Source organism: Hyaena hyaena, unplaced genomic scaffold, assembly GCF_003009895.1.
Source record: "Hyaena hyaena isolate Hyena2069 unplaced genomic scaffold, ASM300989v1 scaffold_116, whole genome shotgun sequence".
NCBI classification, from domain to species: domain Eukaryota; kingdom Metazoa; phylum Chordata; class Mammalia; order Carnivora; family Hyaenidae; genus Hyaena; species Hyaena hyaena.
This window is the reverse complement of record NW_024080748.1, coordinates 3,256,755-3,277,026: the sequence shown is the minus strand read 5'-3', so window position 1 is coordinate 3,277,026 and position 20,272 is coordinate 3,256,755. Positions and strand designations below refer to the sequence as shown.

At 46.9% G+C, this 20,272-nt stretch overlaps 1 protein-coding gene across 1 annotated transcript in view; it reads right to left on the bottom strand.

The window, feature by feature from the left end:
- The window catches only part of LOC120234781 (protein kinase C-binding protein NELL1-like), a 241,379-nt gene extending 227,312 nt beyond the window's left edge, over positions 1-14,067 (bottom strand). Inside the window, exons 1-2 of the mRNA XM_039236746.1 lie at positions 14,013-14,067; positions 5,671-5,799 (exon numbers count right to left, since the gene is read on the bottom strand). Of these exons, the coding sequence (XP_039092677.1) occupies positions 5,671-5,799; positions 14,013-14,067 (184 nt within the window). The remainder of the gene's footprint in view (positions 1-5,670; positions 5,800-14,012) is intronic.
- Between the last annotated feature and the right edge of the window lie 6,205 nt (positions 14,068-20,272).

The following is a 20,272-nucleotide window of genomic DNA, read 5'->3' as shown; positions in this document are numbered from 1 at the left end:
AACCCTAAAGCAACAACTAAAATAACAAAGAGTTATAGCTGATAAGCCAACCACAGAAATTAAAAGGTATCATTAAAAAAAAACTTCAATTAATCCAAAAGAAGCCAAAAAATGGAAAACAATGGAACAAAGAATAGATGGAACAAGTTGAACAAATAGAAAAAAGATACATTTAAATATAAACATGTTAGGGCACCTGGATGGCTCAGTCGGTTAAGCATCCGACATCAGCTCGGGTCATGATCTTACTGTTCATGGGATCAAGTCCCACACTGGGCTCTGTGCCGACAGCTCAGAGCCTGGAGCCTGCTTCAGATTCTGTGTCTCTCTCTCTCACACACAAAAATAAATGTTAAAATACACACACACACACACACACACACAAACACATTTAAACATGTCAACAATGACATGAATAGTCTATGAAGAGTCTACATACCTTGATAAATATATAGAGAATGTTTTATTGGGTAAAAAAGAACAAAAGGACAAATAAAAGACTCAACTACACTGTCTATAATAAAAACACTGAACATGACACACCACATACAAATCTCAAAATAACTATGATCAGTGAAAGAATCCAGACCCAAGATCATATTATATGATTCTATTTGTATAAAATCCTAAAAAATGCAAGCTATTCTACAGTGACAGAAATATCAGTAGTTGCTTGGGGATGAGGGCAGAGAAGTACAGGAAGGAGGGATTACAAAAGGAAAAAAGAGAAAGCTTTTGGGGTGATAGATATGTTCATTCTCTTGACTGTGGTGATGGTTTCATGGGTATATTCATAGGTCAATTACCAACTGAATATGTACAGCTTATTATTATAGAATATGTCAAGTGTACTTCAGTAAAGCTGTTTAATTTTTAAAATCTGATACAGGAGTATGTATTGAATAGCTTGGCAAATCTACTTTTCAACATCAAATTTTATTAAATCTAAATATAGATCAAGTATTTCAGATGAAAATTTAGTGTCCAATATATATTTTAAGTATGAAATACAAAATAGATTTTGTAAAAAATTATAAAATATTTTAATACATTTTTATATTGGCCATATGTTGAAATAATGTTTTTAGTATACTGGGTTAAATAAAGTATATAACTAAAATTAATAATACTTGTTTCTTTTTACTTAACATGAATTAAATTTTAAAATCTTAAAATTATAGATAGGCTTCACCTTACATTGCTATTAGACAGGGCAGCCCAACAGTGTTAACCATCCTGTGGTTGACAAAATTAGGCACCTGCCAGTCCCAGAAAAGATGTCCATCTCTTAATCCTGAGAAACTGTAAATATGTTACCCTATACAGCAAAAAAAAGACTTGATATGATTACATCATGAATCTTGAGACAAGATTATCTTGGATTATCTGAGTAAGCCCAATATAATTGTAAGGGTCCCCATAACAGGAAAAAAAGAGGCAGAAGAGTCAATGTCAGAGAAGACAACATGACAACAGAAAGAGAGAAAGAGGGACATGGGACAAAAGAGCAGAGGTTGGAATGACCCTGCCATGACCCAAGGAATATGGCAGCCTCTGGAAGCTGGAAAAGACAATAAACTGAAGACTCCAGAAGGAACATGGCTCTGCCAACACCTTGATTTTAGCCCTCCTGAAGCCCACTTTGGACTTCTGACTTCCAGAATTATAAGATAATAAATCTCTTTTAAGCCACTAAATTCGTGGCCATCTGTTACAGCCACATGAGGAAACTAACACAGACTGTGGCACCTGAAAGTGGGATGCTACTGTCACAAATAACTAAAAAAGTGGACGTGGCTCTGGCACTGAATGATGAGCAGAGAGGCTGAAAGAATTTTGAGAGGCATGATCGAAAAAGCCTAGACCACTATGAACAGACTATTAGCAGAAATACGGATGTTGAAGACCCCACAGGTGAGGACTCAGAATGAAGTAAAGGGCATGGTACAGAAACCTATATCATCTTAGGGAATACTTAAATCACAGTGAACAGACCATTAGTAGACACATGGACATTAAAAATACTGCTGGTAGGATTCCTGGTGGCTCAGTCAGTTAACTGTCCAACTCTTGATTTTGGCTCAGCTCACGATCTCACGGATCATGGGATCCAGCCCTATGTCAGGCTCTGTGCTGACAGCAGGAAGCCTCCTTGAGATTCTGTCTCCCTCTCTCTCTGTTCCTCCCCTGCTCATGCATTCACTCTCTCAAAGTAAATAAATAAACTTTGTTTTTTATACTGCTGGTAAGGGCTAAAAAGGAAATGGAAACCAGAAGACAGAGGACCTTGTTACATAGTAGCAGGAAGCTTAGTTGAATTGTGCCCTGTAGTAATGTAGAAAGCAAAACTTAGAAAAGATGAACCTGGACATTTAGAGATTTCCAAGCAAAGTGTAGAATGTGTAGTCTGGCTTCTCCTTGCTGCTTATAATAAAGATGAGAGGAAAAAGAGATGGGGGGATGAGCTGACAAGCAGGAAGAAATTAGGGCCTGATGACTGGGAGAATCCTCAGCCTATTCGGACTACAAAAGATGATAAAATTAGGAGATTCCCTGTCAGGAAATTCTGCTCTGGGGGAAAAGCCACAGGCGTAGCTGAACAGCCTTCTGTTAATGCCTCTGACAATAGAAAGTTCAGAAGATTCAATCACAGGAGGGCTTTCTGAAGAGATCAGGTATGTGACTCATGGCTCCCCTCAGTCATCTTGGCACAGGTCTGGAACAGAGATCTATCTAAGATAGATCTGTCGGGGAGCCTCATGTCTGATGGACAGGAGGCCCCTAAATGTTCCTGAGAACGTTATACCAGCAGAAACACTGCCAACTTGGACTAAAGAAAACTGACAGAGGATGAAACGAGAAGAGGCTGACAGACTTCCAAAATTCTACAGGCAGGAAACAGGCTGATAAAACTACTCAGCCACAAACACACGCTACCCTGGCTGAGAAAGGAAGAATCACTCAAAGGAATGAGTCACAAGCCGAGAAGGCAGAGCCAAGGACCACATGGGACTATTCTCTGGCCCTGAAACTCAACAGAGTTTGCCCCGCTAGATCTCAAAATATCTTGGGACTCCTGGCCCCTCTCTTCTTTCTATTTCCTTCCTTTGGACAGGACTGTCTATGACGGGCACCGTACACCTACCCCACCACTGTATTTGGGAAGCAGATTACCTGTTTCCCACTTTTCAGAGATCCACCTATGGGGAAGGGCTTTGTCCCCAAATGTATGATACTCAGAGTCACAGTCACACCTGATTTAGATTATTTAGATCGTGAGATTTGGAATTTTTCATCTGACCAGACTGGATAAGATTTTGGACTCTGAGCTGATGCCATAATGGGTTATGACTTTGGGAGATACTGGGATGAGGTAAATGTATCTTGCGTGTGGGACAGAAATTAATCTTTGGAGGCTAGAGAGCCTAGACTGTGTGGTAAGCAAAATGATACTCCCCCAAAGATGTCCATGTCCTAACTGCCGGGACCCATAAACATGTTACCTTACATGGCAAAAGGGATTTTAGCATGTGATTTAATTATGAAGTGGAGAGATTACCCTGGATATCCAGGTATGCCCAATACAACCAACCACAAGCGTTCTTAAGGGCAAGTCCTCCTCAGTCAACCTCCCATAATGAAGTTACTCTTCCCCCCAAAAGAAGTGAAAATCCGTCCCCATGGCTGGAGTCTTCTAGAAGTCCCAGAGGTAGTTTGCCAAAGCACAGAGCACACAAATCAACAGATGTCTGGCCTAGGAAGACCACACTTGTGGAATAAATAAATAATTAAATGAATAATGAGTAAAGGAGGCAATTAGCCTTTTACAGAGCATATTGGACAGAGGAATTTTTAATTCAGTTAAAAATGTGTATTTGTCACCTACCACATGTCACGCATGGTACTTGGTTCTAGGGATGTAGGGGTGCCTAAATAGACACGACTTCTGCCTTCATGAAGCATGGTAATTGAGCAGATCTTGTACGATGCAAAAAGAAAAAAAGTAATCTCGTCTTGTATACTCTTAACCATACCCAGCTTAGGGACTTCACCAATTCTTTAGTAAGAGGAAATGGAAATTAACATATCCATAGGCTTGCTATAGATCATTATATAATGTCTGTAAGTTTATTATATGTCATTAGGCTTAAGTTGTCTCCACAGTAAATATGTAAATCTCATCCCTTAATATTGGTCCAGTCATTCGGAAACAATCCTTTTGCCATCTTCACAAAAGGCTGAGTTAAAAGAACCCTGGCAGGAATTTTCATAGAGGAATAGCCAAGCTGCCTGCCTATCATACCTAATCAGGTCACTTCCCTGCAGCAAGCTCCATGAAGCCCCCCACCGCACTGAGAGTAAAGTACGAGACCACTAAGCTGGCGCTCCAAGCAGGGGTAATAATTTCAGTAGCTAACAAGTATACACTGCCTCCCAACCTATCAGAATGGATACGGGTCATAACTCATCAGCGTATCTAAACCCCCGGATATCAGCTAAATATCAGATCTGCCTACAGGGTCCAGTGTAACCCAGCCTCTGCCTGCCTCTCCCGCCAATGACCATCCTTACCACACTACACACCCTGCTATTGGTTTCTGCCTTAAGACCTTCATACATACTATTCTCCTTGCCCAGAATGCTGTGAACTCCCACCCCTTCCTACACCAGGCTTTCTATTCATTTTTCAAGTCTCTGCTGACACATCAATTTTCAGGGTAACCTTTACCCGACCACTGCCATTTCTCCCTGTACTACTCTTTGGCAAGCTATACATCCCCTTCAGTAAGTACAGCGATTGCAATCCAATAATTCCTTGTGTGATGACTGTTCTTCTCATTCTATTTTAGAACAGGGGCTACACCCATCTTATTCACTCCTACTGGTAACTGGTAACCCTATTATTAGCGTGTTACTTGGTCCAGAGCAGGAGTTCCCTACGAACAGCTTGTACTTATTAAGGATCCACTATATGTGTCAGACACTGTTTTAACCACTTCGATGGATTAGCTCCTCTAATCCTTGTAGGAACCCCAGGAGGTAGGTACTAGTATTTCAGATGAGGACATCGGCACAGTTAGGCTAAGTGACTGCCCAAAGTCTCAAAGCCACTAAGTTGGCAGAGTTAACATTGGATCTCAGGCAGTGGGCTTTTAAGAAACATACTATACTCCCTTGATTACTGAGAACCAAGTAAGCTCCACCCCTAGGAGAATGCAGCCATAAAACATCCTCGGTGCTCATGTGCCCATTAAATGAGAGAGAGAGAGATGAATAAGGATAGGTGTAGGTATAGAATAGGTACAGGTAAAGATATAGAAAGCAAATAAAGAAATATCATGTAAAAAAAAACAATATTCCTGGCCAATGGCTTTCAAGGGCTTTGCAACTTCAATCAACTTTAGATCTCCCTCCCCCCGCAAAATACCCAAGGAAATATTTTACCACCAAACCAAATATTTCACAATCATGCCTCTAGTGCCCACCCTCAGAACACCCCTCGACTATCTGAACACCTATGGCATTTCCGAACATTCCTTATGACAATAACACAAGAGAAATAGCAGAGATGATCTTCCGACAAACACACACCACATGAACGCTCTCCAGACAGATCTTCCTCCCCAAGCTCTGCCCCCTGCCCCCGTGCAAAGGAGGAGGTGCCTTTACCTTGAAATAAATACGCTTTGCTGGCATTGTGCAATCCAGACACCTGAGTGACTCCAATGGTGGTGTTCACGAGGTCAAGCTCCGTGATAATATCCATCTGCAGGTCAGGGTCCGTCCCGAAGCCCACGACTGAAAAAAAAACAAAGAACTGTCTTCGCTTCAAATATAGACTGCTGGCGGCAATACATAACAGGAATTACGGAGGCCAGAGCGGCACGGTATACAAGGAAGCCAGTGATGAGTGCGTGGAGATGCTACCTTCCAGAGTGGAAAAGGAGGGCAACTCTTTGCTCCAAGGGCCTAGTGATATTGTACATTTTTTGTCCCCTCCCCCACCCTCACTCCCCATTCATTACAGATTGATGATCCCTTATCCAAAATCCTCAGGGCCAAATAGGTTTCAGATTCAGAATGTATTATCAGATGCTAGAAAGTTACTATATGGCCTATATCCTACATTTTATTTCACACCCTAAGCAAACACTGAATCAGTACCCCATAATCAAATACAGTATTTCTGGAGGAAAAAGTATGATGTTTTCCTCTAGTTGGCTAAACAAAGACTATACGTAGCCTCATATCACTTGAGGTCAAGTTTCACCACCAGATGAGTTTGGCTCTGGGGTAGCTTTTGCTGTGACATGAGTTTTGAGGGAACATTGGGCTTCCAAGCTTTTCAAGATCTGGGGACTGAGGATGCAGGATAGTAGCCCTGATCTACCTGCTTCAGAAACTGACGCAGAAGCAAAACCTGACACCACCGTCACTAGAAAACACCTCCGCAGAGAGCTCCCTATTCATCAGGCCCAACCATCTGTGATACAGAAAAGGCAAAGCAGAGGGATCCTGCCCTTGTGGGAGAAGGGGGTTGGAGGGAGTGACCAAAAAAGAGAAACACCAGAGAATTCCCTCAGGGGGACTCCTGAAAGTTAAATACCCAGATAACAATGTTGGAGAACCTTAGCACGGTGAAATACGGCTGGTGAAATACAGCCGTGAGCCTTACCTAAGAAAGACAAATGCCTAAGGCTTTCTCTCACCCAGGGAGTATTCTGTGCAATGACACACTTGTGATTGCAAAGTGACTTCCAATTACATTTTTCATCAGGCTAGAGATCACTGTAAGGGACTGTGTTTCAGCCATTCATAAATTCACCGTGTCTCTACACTTAGCATCTCAGTAGTGCCATCCTGATCGCACAGTCAGAAATGTTTTAATCAGCAACAGCTGTCAACTTTTGTCTCCTGGTAATGCAGTTGCTGAGGCAAGATCTGGAAAGCTCACACCCGATTTGTCCCACAGAGACTGAGTGAATGCTCATCAGGACATCGTCAGCTATTACAACCTCATCAGCCCTCCCACCTTCACCCCTTCCTCCACAGACTGGGGGAAGGAAATCTACCCTCTCCATACTCTTTTCCTATGAGGAAAAACAGGAGCTGCTGCGCAACAGAGGTTGGTCTAGCTGCAGCCTGTCATTGCCAAGGCAGACGAAGGGTTAAACTGGAGGTACAGAACATAACCTGCCTTCTCCGTTTCTGTCAGGTTTCTCCTTGTCCTCGAAGCTAAAGGTTCAAGCTTCCCCCTTCCGAATGCGGCCACTTATGAGACCAGTTTACCAAAAACAACTCTTCCTTCTACTCACTCTGCATTTACGCATTCATTCAGTACCTTTTCAACAGGTATTACTGAGTTTTCCTATGTAATATGCATTGCTGGGCACTGGAGATGTCCTCATAAAGTATGCATTCCTGGGGTAAGGAGTAAACAGAGGACCAAATAATAATAATAATAGATAAGATCATTTGAGATGGCAATAAATGCTACCCAGATAATAAAACAGAGTGATGGAATACAGAGCAACTCGGGTGGGGCTTTAGAAAGAACGGTCAGGGAAGGTTCCTTTGAGCAGATATGTGAATGCCTGCAGGGGCCCACGACGGCAAGATCTGGGGAGAAAGCTTTCCAGGTGTGGAGAACAGCACACTGCAAACCAGGAACAGACCTGGCACGTTCAGGAAACAGAGAAAAGTTAGTACAGGTAGAGAAGAGCGGGCAGGGGGAACGTGGTAGAAAATGAGGCCAAAGAGTAGACCCTTCCTTTTGAGCCTGACAAAGAGATGGACTTTATTCTAACTGCAATAGGAAATCACTGGAGGGCTTGGGTTGTGTTGGGGGGGGGGGGGGGAGCAGCAAGACCACACAATGATCTCACTTAGGTCCCCATCCTACCTGCTCATCCCTCACACAGACTCAGTTTGCAAAAACTGATCCCAGAACACCTGCTCTGTGCAAAGAAGNAGGCCAAAGAGTAGACCCTTCCTTTTGAGCCTGACAAAGAGATGGACTTTATTCTAACTGCAATAGGAAATCACTGGAGGGCTTGGGTTGGGGGGGGGGGGGGGGGGGGAATGCTCCTACTTCACATCATGATCTCACTTAGGTCCCCATCCTACCTGCTCATCCCTCACACAGACTCAGTTTGCAAAAACTGATCCCAGAACACCTGCTCTGTGCAAAGAAGCACTGAGCTGACGGGCGTCTGTTGGCCCAAGTCATAGCACCCTGAGCCTCTAGTTAAGACTGGTGATGTTTTTCTCAACGTGAGCTCAGACATCAGCAGTTCTGTGATCACCTTGAAAGGGCAGGAAAAGAACTAATATTTCAGTTTGATCTATAGTGTTGTACACCTATTTGGCAGAAATTAAATCAAGAGTGATCTCAGAGGACCTCCAAGCTGGTCTTTCTCTGGCTAGGAATTTGGAAAGTGATCTGGAGAATGTGTCCTTAGCCGTACAAGAAGCAGGAAATGTCCCTGTAGCTCCAGTGCCTCACCCAGGGCCTGTCATCTGGTACGCTCTGAATTTAGAACCTAATTAATTAAATGATGAGCAGATGCTGTGTCACTGTTTTAGGTGACAATGACCTCAGAGCAATATGCGTTTCTGGGGATACCACGAGAGGACAGGACAGTATTCGGGCCAAGGAAACAATCTTTAAAAACTGTGGGTGACCGAATTATTGGGAGTCAAATGTTTACCCCTTCCAGATCCAGGCCCTGTGCTGTGTTGCTTTGCAGTTCCTTCCACTAGAGTAAAAGTAAACTCCGCATCCTTTGACTTTGAGCCTGGCCATGCAACCCATGTGGGTCATGGGGATGCTTGGGATGTCAGCAACGTTACACAAGCAGGGGCCTGAATGTGCTTGTGTGGTCGGGCTCGTTCTCTTGTGTCTCTATGCCATGATGAAAAGAACATGGCTCTACTGGTCCGCTGCTCCAAAGAAACGGAGACACACAGAGACACCCCACTTGAGTGTAGCACCATGAACAGCCAAGTCTGACCTAAATGAGCCAAGACCAGGACAGCCCACAGACTCATGAACCAGAATAAATGGTTTAAGCCACTGAATTCTGGATAGTTTGTTACGCAATGTTATTGTGGCAGTAGTTGACCTAAGCAGGGACTAAAGACCCACTATAACTGTCATTCTTAAAATGCTCCCACACTAGGAGCCCTGCAACTAGACAAGCTTAAAAGGTACCCAAACAGATTCTATAGATCTGGCAGCACACCCCATCGGTGCCCTTGGCTCCTCGTTCCCAAATGAGAATACAGCACACTCAGACTAGATACAGTGTTGCAGAAACAACACTGAACCCAGAGCCCATTTCAGTCCTGTCTCTTCCCCCTTCTAGTGATTGGAAAAAATCACTTCACTTCTCCGAGACTCAGTTCCCTCATCTATAAAATGGGGATGATCATACGTGCCTCCTAGCCTCATAATGTTCCCCCATAGTTTATGTGGGAACCTCCCAGCCCCAGAAGGTTCCATCATAAGGTTCCTGTTCCCACATAAACTACGGGATCACTCCTAGGACACACCTGGTGCCCAGCTGGGCTTTGCGGCTACTGTCTCTCATTAGACAGCTCCCTGGTCTTCACCTCTGCCAGAACTGCACAAAATCTACAGGTGGCCCCCTTCCCCTCAATCCCTGCACATACCCAACTGACCCAGAAGGACATCTCACTCTGGCTGTGCTCTGGGAAATCTAAATATTAAGTCTACACTCCTTCTTCCTCCTTGAGCCCACAAGTGAAGGGATTCCCTGGCTTTAAGCTAACTGTATTGCAGTTGTTATGAGAATATCCCATAAAAACAGAGCAAGAGAACTCAATTAGCTTCCAGATACAGGTTTCTTCTCTCCCTTTAATTGGTCTCCTTCAGGATGAAAACGCCTTGTGCTGATAGCAGGATATGTAAACACTTTACACATTGCCAAGGGAATCAGAAAACCTATTAATAAGGTAGCACTTACATGGCCTCTCCTGGACCTTCTGTAGTAGAAGAGTGTTAGTTCCATAAAAATAACTTTTTTAATGTTTCTGCTTCTTGTCCATGCATGGAGCTCCTGCCCTTTCCAAGGAATCTCTATTAAAGTTTTCTACTTTGGCCATAACTGTTCTACAAATGGTTGAAGCTGGGAATTGGAATGAAGCAAGATAAAAAGCTTCTAAGGAAGAAACATTTTTTTTTTAAACCTGGAAGGCAATGTGTCACTATCACAGATGCACTTGAGGCCTGTCTTTAGGATTCAGAGCCTCCACCCTAATCTCCCAGGACACCTGCTATGGCTGGCCACCCCAGAGCCTTGCCCAGGGAGTACTCAGGCCCCAAAACCACTCAGCACATGATCAGCGTCCTGGGCCTAAGTTCCCCAGCAAATCCTCCAGGGCCTGGCTCACTCCAAATCTAATCCAGCTCACTGTCCATGATGACAGCTGTTTTCTTCTCGTCAACACAGAGGAACAGACGCTGTGTTGAGATGCTCCAAGACCTCATTTAACTGCAGGATTTCAAAACCAGTTGATCGGATTTGGACCCCTGGACTCCTACAAAGATGTTTAATACCCCTAAAGCAATATCCTTGAAGAATATGCTCTAGGCTTGTTCCAAGTCAGGCCAATACTGCACATAATTACTGAAGGTTGGGGGCTCTGTTCACAGCTTTATGATTTCATAAAATCATAGGCTATTAATGAATAGCCTGGGAGGTGCTTCAAAGAGAAAAGCTCTCCTTACCAGCAGGTGGCAGCAAAAGGCAGCAAAAGGGGCCCTGGGGGCTCCCTGCCCATCCCCCCCGACCCCCCCCCCCCCCCCCCCCCCCCCCGCCCGCAACCAGGGCCCTAAAGAAACTGGAAAGGGAATTTTGTATTATTCACACCTCCAAGCCACTGGAGGAAAAGCCATGCACATAATATTTTATCACTCTCATTATTGTAGCCTTCTAAATTTTCATTATTAGTGATGGACCTGCAAATCCAGAATTATTTTTCACCTAGAAATAACAAGAACTGGAAAACAGCACCTCCTATCATGACTCCATTTAACTCTCTAAAACAAGTTCCCTGAACAATGAGCAATTTAAGCAGCTTCCTGTGACACCTACCAGTAGATCTTTTCATATGTAACTGCTACTGCAAGGCGGTGCTGCTTTAATTAAAATGTGCCTGATATCATCTATTCATTTCCATTAAAAGGTGTTGATATCTGAGAAGCTCACTAAGTGCACCACATGTTTATTTCAACTTGGACTGTTAACAGCCCAGACAACAATTGTCCCACTTGACAAATAAACTTTCCGAGCGGCTGTTCTGATCCTGATAAACTAATCACCAGCCAGCCTCTGCTACCAAAGAGGAGGGATATTTGATGCAGGGACGCAGGTTTCTGGGTAAATCAAAGAGCCTGCCCCCAGAAAACTGCTGATCATGCTCCTTCAGGACACAAGAAATTGTAAGTGAAAGACTTGAGATACAATTCCACCCCCGCCCCGAACATCCTGATTCTTCTGAGAATTTTTGCAGACCTATGTGGCCTCTGGTGTTTAAGAAGGGCCAGTGGCACAGAAAACCCAACCTCCTTAAGCAACTGTCACAACCAATAGGGCAGACCCTACCATGTGTCCCCGCCTGTGTACAGGCTGTGCCCTCTGCCTGGTATGCCTTCCCCAGTCTGCCCACCTATAAAGCCTTCCAGACACAACTCTCAAATGTCACCTCCTGATTAAAGCCTTCGAGGACCACCAACCACCCCTCCTCAAAATCCATCCCTATCGTTCCTCCTCTGTATTTCTTTGATTGAAACTTCTGACACTTCCTCTTCTTCCAACCCCCATCAATCTGTAGAATAAAAATGCTTTCCAGTTTCTACCTAGATTCTCAGCTAAGCTTGAAGTTCCTGGGAGTCCAGGACCAAGTTGCTTCCTCTTTTTGCATAAGCAAGCAATCCTGGCACCCAGCAAGGCGCTCCACTGTTTTGAATGGATGAATGAATGAATGAATGAATGAATCTTCCCACAACAGAATTATTACAAGATTTAAAAGAGATTGGTGTGTGGGGAAGGCGAAAAGACTGTTTTCTTAAAGGGATCCACTAACAATGCACCCTGGACACAGAGTCCATGCCGGGATGGAGGCACTTTCTGCGGACTTTTCAAAGGCCTAATGAGAACAAAGGATTTAGGCATACAAGTAATGATGTGCACTTGAGGATGTGAAATGACCAATAAGCTGCCCCCTCTCCCATCTAGTCCCTCTCTCTCTGTCTCTCTCGCTCTCTGTCTCTGTCTCTCTCTGTCTCTCTCTGTTGCTCTCTGTCTCTGTCTCTCTCTGTCTCTCTGTCTCTCCTCTCTCTCTGTCTCTCTCTCTCTGTCTCTCTGTCTGTCTGTCTCTCTCTCTCTCTCTCCCTCTCTCTCCATTCCTCCATAAAATGCCAGCACCAGATTCGCCCCGCACAGGACTGGTAGCCCATGTTCTGCCCTAGCCTCGCCCGTCCTGATCTTCCGGGAGCGTATTTCTTCCAATGTGCTCTTGGTTTTAAAAGACTAGCCCATCCCGATGTACCCAAGAAGCAACTATTCTAGGCTAGACTGAGCCTTGGCGTCTCTGCAGCCTTGGGAAGCTCAGATGAAGATACGAAAGGGAGGGGGATTCCTTTTGTCCCTGGAGAGTCCACACCACTCCCTCTTCCATGAAGCAAAGGGAAAGCTGCTTACCCCGCTGGGGAAACGGAAAAGGTCAGCAGGAAGCCCAACTTCGTATCCTCAGGCAGGCTCACTGCCCAAGAGGGGCGCCCGGGGCGCAAGCCGAGGGAACTTGTGGACCAACCGAAGCGGAGCTCCCCTGCCCAGCCCTTTCCCGGTAAACTTGCTGCCTAGCGGGAGAAGGGGGCTGTGGCTCTAGGAAAGGTAAGTGCGAGTGGTAAAGGAAGAAAAGAGTAATGACTGCACGCCGGTTCTGGGTGCAAAGTCGACAGCGCGTACTCATGCGGGTTAGCACAGGAATAAAAATTCGCCACGCTCCCGCCCCCATCCCCCGCATCGGAGAGCCGCGTTTTGGCCCATAAAGCGCCTACTCCACCCCACCCACCCCCCACCTTCCCTCCTCTACTATTAGACCCGTGGAGAAGACGACTGAGAAGGGGTCTCCAAACCCCAGGAGATATAAGGGCTGGGGGCGAGTGGGAGCGGATGGAAGGAGGTGCGCCGTAGAGTCCTCACAACTGCGTCTCTGGAGGGAGAGCCAAGTGGGGACTTCAGAAATCACGCCAGCTCTCCTGGTCCGCCCTCCACAATCCCCAACCGCAATTACAGCAAGGAAAAACTGGTTTGGAGCTTGAGAAAATCTCCCTGGATTGTCTCCACGGTTTCCAGTTCCCCCGGATTAATATTATTCGTCCAGTCCTCGGGGATAGGGTGTAGGGGGAGAGCACGCTCCCGGAGTCCCCTGGGGAGAGTCCGGAGCCGACCCGCGAGCCCGCGCACTCCCGGCGCTCGCCCGCAGCCCTCCACCCCGCGCCCGGGCCGCGGCCGCGCCCGCCCGCGGGCCGGAAGCGCTCTCTCTGCGGGTGCGACTCTCACCGCCGGCCCTTCCCGACCCAGCCCGGCACAGGGAGGGCGGTTTCCACCGCACCTGTCGAGTTCGGGGGCTGTGGGGTTTGCGGGCTGAACCTGCTGTGGGTTTCGACCCGGAAGCTGGTTACTAGCAGCCGGAGGGTGCGCCGGCCCGGCCGCGCCCCTCACAACAGCGTCCTCGAGGCCGCGTCTCCAAGAAAGGGGGCACCCACGGGGGCATCTTCCAGCCCGTGAGTCTCACTTCTCACCGTGTTATCTGGTGCAGGGCAGAGAGATCCGAGGGACCCATCCACGCTTCGCCCCCCTCCCCGGACCAGCGCGGAGCTCGTCTCCAGGTCTCCCGACGCCTGTGCCGGCTCTGGGCACCGAGGCGCGGCTCCCCCCCCACCTTCCCCGGGATGCCTCCGACCGCCCAGCCGTGCTTACCTGTCCTGGCGGTGCACACACACAACCACACAACTAAAATCACATCCCTCGGCATCGCTCCCGAGGGTCCCCGCCAAACGGGGCGCGCGGAAACCAGAAGGAAACCACTGCGCCTCGATCCCGATGCGCGCCGGGCACGAAGCCGCCAAACTTGCTAGCGGGCGGCGGGGGAGGTGGCTCGGCAGCGCCGGGTGCTGCGCTCGGGGATCGCGCCCGGGAAGGCGGCCCCGGCCGCCCCGCCCCCGGCCCGCCCCCCACCGCGGGCGGCGGCAGCGCCCGGCTCGCGCCCGGGCCCCCGCTGCGGCTGCGCCCGCCTCCGAGCTGGGGCGGGCGCGCGGGGCTCGGCCACTCCGGCAGGTTGCGCTCGGCGACGGGATCGGGTTCTCCGGCTTCGCCCGCGGAGCTGCGAGGACCCGGGCGGCCGGCGCGGAAGCCGCTACCAGCGGGAGCACCGGAACTGGAGTCCCGGGACGCGCGGCAATAAGGGAGACGCTGAGGACGCAGGGCGCCCCCGCGGCTCCACGCGCTCCAGCCACTGCGCCGCCGCGGTGGGGGCTGCCGAAGTTGCCGAGGTGCGTCCTGGCCGAGACGAAGAAGAGCCGAGCCCGCGAGGGTGGATTTTTTTTTTTTTTCCCGGGCGGGAATCCTGACCCGGGCGGCGCCACGGAGCGCGCCCAGCCCCTCCCTGGGAGACAATTACTCGGGATTTTCTCTGGCAACTGGGTTGGGAGGGGCGAGTGGACTTAAGGGGATGGCGGCGGAGTCGGCGCTCACCACCTGTACCTTGTCCCCTCTCTCTGGCGGGCCCCTGTCACTGGGTACACGCTTTAGGGGTGCGGGGGGAGGGCGCTGAGGCAGGGGGTACAGAAGAAGCGTCCCCCGAGCTGGAGGGAGCTACAGTGGGGGCTTGGGGAGTCTGTTTGCAAACCTTCCGGTTCTGCAGCGCAAATGCTGCCACATAGGGGAAATTCCTAACCATTTTTTTTTCTTGGTGACTTTCTTGATGTTCTGTCAAAAGCCCTACTCTCCTTTCATAGTTACATTTTGGCCTGTCCTGCGGGCCCTCCCTCCACCCCAAAGCTATTCCCCGGGGAGCAAAATTAGTCTCTGCTGTGGGCAAGAGTCCTCCTCCCACTATGGGACCGCGGGCCTTCCCTATAAAGATGTCCCACCCAGATTTTGTCGCACTTCTCTCCCGGAATGTTATTTTTAACTAGGATGCAGAGTCGTGAAATCAGAGATGACAGAACCTCTCTCATGTAGACCAGATGAGCCCCACAGGATTTATAGCTCCTCTGCTCACTCACACTGGGCTCCTGTAAACCCAGCCCACCTCTTTAACACTTGCAGTCTCAGGGGAGGAAAGAGAAACTTCTTTGAACAGTCCTGCCTCCTTCCCTGGAAACCAGTTACAACGTTTCAGAATTCTCTTCACTAATAAGGATCTGTCTGCCCTTCTCACTTCTTGCACCGGCTCTCACTTTCCATATTTCTAACCCCTACATAACTATGACCCCAGGAGACCTCCACTGAAGGTCACCAAATTGGCAGCACTGCTTAAGAGAGAAGCTTCTATCTGCATGCTCTTATGATCTCTGCCCTCTTTTTCTGGATATTTCTGTACAAGCCACTTGGTCCTTTACATTGCGGTCCCTTGGCAGATGAAAAAGAAAGTCAAGGAGAAGATAAATTCAAACTCCTGATGGCTGGCGAGGAAGAAGGAAGGTCAACAAAGAAGTGTATTGTGCACTCTAGTAGTGGAGTTCAAGGTTAAGAGGTAAACTGATGCCAAAGTTAAGCTGATTCTCTTATGGTTTGCCTCCCTCCCTCTCTGTAACCTTTTTTTCCCCTTCCCTTCCCCCATGGTCTTCTGCTAAGTTTCTCAAGATCCACATATGAGTGAAAACATGATATCTGTCTTTGACTGACTTATTTCACTTAGCATAATACCCTCCAGTTCCATGAAATGACAAGATTTCATTCCTTCTCATTGCCAAGTAGTATTCCATTGTATATATAAACCACATCTTTATGCATTCATCAGTTGATGGGCATTTAGGCTCTTCCCTTAATTTGGCTATTGTTGAAAGTGCTGCTAACAAACTGAGGCTTGATGGGGGTTAGGGGAGAGGGAAAAGTGGGTAATGGGCATTGAGGAGGGCACTGGCTGGGATGAGCACTGGGTATTGCATAGAAGCCAATTGGACAATGAATTATATTTTTAAAAATAAAAATTTAAAAACAAATTTTAAAAAAGTTAAACTGATTCTCCAACTCTTCTGGGATTCAACTCAAGCTCACAGGGGACCTATCTGCCTTAACCTGGCATTTTCATTACAGAGTCAGGACTTTTTCCTTTGACCCAGAGCATGTTACATTTAATGCTAGCATTAAAATCACACATCTTGCAGAAAACAGGATTCCTCAAGTTCAGTTGGGCTTTGTGAATGAGAATACCCACAAACCATGTTGTGTTGTGAGAGCCAGGCCCTGTCTCCTCTGGATTATTGAAGTACCTCTCAACAAGAACGGCCTTTGATAGGTGTGAACTGTTGTTTCAAAGGCTCTTTTGCTGATCTCAGAAATCCCAGGATCCCTGGAAGTTGCAGTGACCCCAGCACAAGGGAAAAGGTGGTCTGGGTAAGACCTTTAGAGCTCTCTATCTTGAAGTCTCTGTAATTAGTTGGTCCTGTGGGATGGAGCTTTTAGCGTGTTCCATTAAAAAATAAAGCAAGACATATGTTCTGTCAAAGCTGTGCCACATCACATCCATTAACGGTAACAAGAGTTCATCTCAACAAGGTCATAAATCTTCCTTGATAACTAAGTATTTCAATCTCCTCTTATAAGTGCATTTCTCGAGTGGGGATTCTGAGTGTATAGACCTGTTTGGCTAAGGTAACATTCACAGAGTACACCCAGCAGATTTCTATAGTGGCAACGGAGGGACCACATGGCTGTATATGTTCTTGTTGTTGGGATACTGCAGTGGGACCCATGCTCAATACTACCAATACATGGATGATTCTCAAATGTGTATCCCCAGCCCCAGTCTCTCCTTGGAACCCCAGGCTTATCCACCCAACTACCATAAGGTGTCTTCAGTGTAATATGAACACATCATCAAAATAAAAAAATATTTGTGCTTCAGAGGACACCATAGGAAGTGAAAAGACAACCCCCAGAAACAGGGGGCAAAGTTGCAAGTTATATATCTGATTGAGACTTGGAACTACTAAGAAACTATTACAAATAGACAAGTAACCCAATTTGTAGATTAGGCAAAGGATCTGAGAAGACATTCCTCCAAAGAAGATATACAAAAAGTCAATAAACACATGAGAAGATGCTCAACATCATTGGCCATCTGGGAAATGCAGATCAAAACTACAATGAGCCATCACTTCACAGCCACTAGGAGAGCTGAAATCAAAGAGACGGATAATAAATGTTTACAAAGAAGTGGAGAAGTTAGAACCCTCATATACTGCTGGTGGGAATGTAAAATGGCTCTTCAAATAAACATAAAGTTGCCATATGATCCAGCAATTATACTCCTACGTACATACACAAGAGAAATGAAAACACGTGTCCACGCACTGTTATACACATATGTTCTTAGCAGCATTATTCATAATAGCCAAAAGGTGGAAACTGCCCAGTGTTCATCAACTGGTGAATGGAGCCATAAAATATGGTATATCTGTACCGTGGAATATTATTCAGCACTAAAGAGAAATGAAGTACTGATGTTCACTATAACACAGATGAATCTTGAAAACATACTAAGTGGAAGAAGCCAGTAACAAAGGGCCACACATCTTATTCCATTTTTGTGAAATGGCCAGAGTCAGTGCATCCCCAGGGGCAGAAAGCGCAATGGTTGCCTAGGACTGAGGGGAAGAGGAAGGAAGGATTTGCAGGAGACACCTGAAGAACACAAGGTTTATTTTGGGGGTAATGAAAATGTTCTAGGGGCGCCTGGGTGGCTTAGTCGGTTAAGCGTCCGACTTTCGCTTAGGTCATGATCTCGCGGTTCGTGGGTTCGAGCCCCGCGTCGGGCTCTGTGCTGACTGCCAGCTCAGAGCCTGGAGCCTATTTCAGAGTCTGTGTCTCCTTCTCTCTCTGACCCTCCCCTGCTCACGCTGTCTCTCTCTCTCTCTCCTAGAAATAAATAAAACATTTTAAAAAAATTTTTTTTAAAAATTAAAAAAAAGAAAATGTTCTAAAGTTGACCGTGGGGGTGGATGAAAAACTCAGATATTCATAATACACTAAAAGCCACTGAACTGTACACTCTAAATAGGTTTATGCTACAATATGTAAATTATATCTCAATAAAGCTACTTTTAAAAAAACTTCTTTAATGGCCATGGGGGGAAAATTACAATATGGCCGAAGAAGGACTTTTGGTTTTCCCTCCTCCCAGACTTGCTTCCTGCTACCTTCTGAGCAGACAGCACCAGCCTTCACCGATGCTCCCACCAAACAACCCGGGGTCATCTTTTGTCTTGCTTTCCCTATACTCCCACTCTCAAGCCCTTGTCAGTATCCTTTAAAGAAAAACCCCAAATCAGCCACTTCTCACTGCCCCTCCCCACTTTCACCTTGCTCCAGGACATCATTGTCTCTTTCCTGGCCTGCTGCTATCAGTTTCCCGTTATTCTCCCTGCCTTCTCTCTTGCCTCTACAATTCCGCTCAAACTCCCTGCCCCCATCAGTTACGACCTGCTTTTTTTAAAATATCTATTTATTTGATGGAGGGGCAGAGAGAGGGGGACAGAGGATCCTAGGTGGGCTCTGCTCTGACAGGCTGATAACAGTGAGCCTCATGTGGGGCTCGAAGTCGCAAACCACGAGATCATGCCCTGAGCCCATGTCGGACATTCAATTGCCCTATCCGTCCAGGTCTCCCCATTGTCTGCCTTTTAAACCATATGTCAGATCACATTCCCTTGCAAAAAGTCCCACTGCACTTTTCCATGATATTTTGAAAACACTCAAACATCTTACCAGGCCTCTGCCCACCCTCCCAGCACTCTCTCTCTCCCCCTTATCTCCCCCTAGCTCAAGCCACATCAGCTTTCTTTCTATTCCTCAAACATTCCAAGTGCATACCCTCTTCATGGACTGCTCCCGCCACCTGGAACATCGTTTCCATAAATCTTTGTGTGGCTCTCTTTTACACGACTCCAATCTCCACTTGGATGTCAGCTCCTTGGGAGGCCCCGCCCAAGAAAGCTTCTCACTTACCTTGTTTTTTTGGGGTTTTTTGTAGTGCTCATTATTAATGCTTTAGTCATTGACTTATTTATGGCATCTCCCCAATATAATGCAAGCTCCAAAGGAGTAGATTTTTGCCTTTTTGTTCACCAATAAATCTCTCCACCTAGAACATACCTCACACATGCTAGGAGTCTGAGATATGTCTGTTGAATGACTCAGTGGATGCTCTCTCAGGTAGCTTCATGGAGAACACACATTTCTCCCTGGCCATCACCAAGGCAGCAGACTGCCTCATCCCACTGGGGGCAGCCGATTCCGCAGAGGGCACGCAGGAAGGACTCTCTTTAGTACCCAAGGTAAATCCATAAGCTAGAGGCAGACCCAAGGCTGAGAAACTTCCCATCTCATTACTGCCCTTCAGTCCCCTCCCCCAAGCCACTCTCCTTTTTCCAAACAACCTTTCAACTACCCTCACATAACAAGCTTCCTTATAAAACTGGAGAAAATCAGAGGACATAGTGCTCTGATAGATTGGATCGTGTCCCCCCAAAAGGGTGCTTGAAATCCTAACTCCCAATACCTGTGAATGTGACCTTGTTTGGAAATTGTGTTTTTTTACAGATGTAATCGAGTTAAGATGAGTCATCAGCATGGGCCTTAATTTGCTATGGCCTTATAAGTGGAAAATGTCATCTGAAGAAAGAGACACAGGGACTCTAAAACACTGCGGGACAAAGGAGGCAAAAATGGAATGCTGGAACCGGAAGCCAGGGAGGGCCTGCAGCCAGCAGAAGGCAAGGGGGCAAGGAAGGGTCCTCCTCCAGAAGCTTCGGGGGACCATGCCAACACCCTGATTTCAGACGTCGAAGCTCTAGAACTATGGGAGTCTAAGTCTCTGTTCTGTTGAGCTTGTTCTGCATCCAGTGTGTATCGCCATGACATGGCTGCCCGAAAAACTAACATGAGTGCCAAGGTGGTGAAAGAGCCTAGGAAAATGCGAACCCCCCCGAGTCTCCCTCACAAACCTAGCAGCC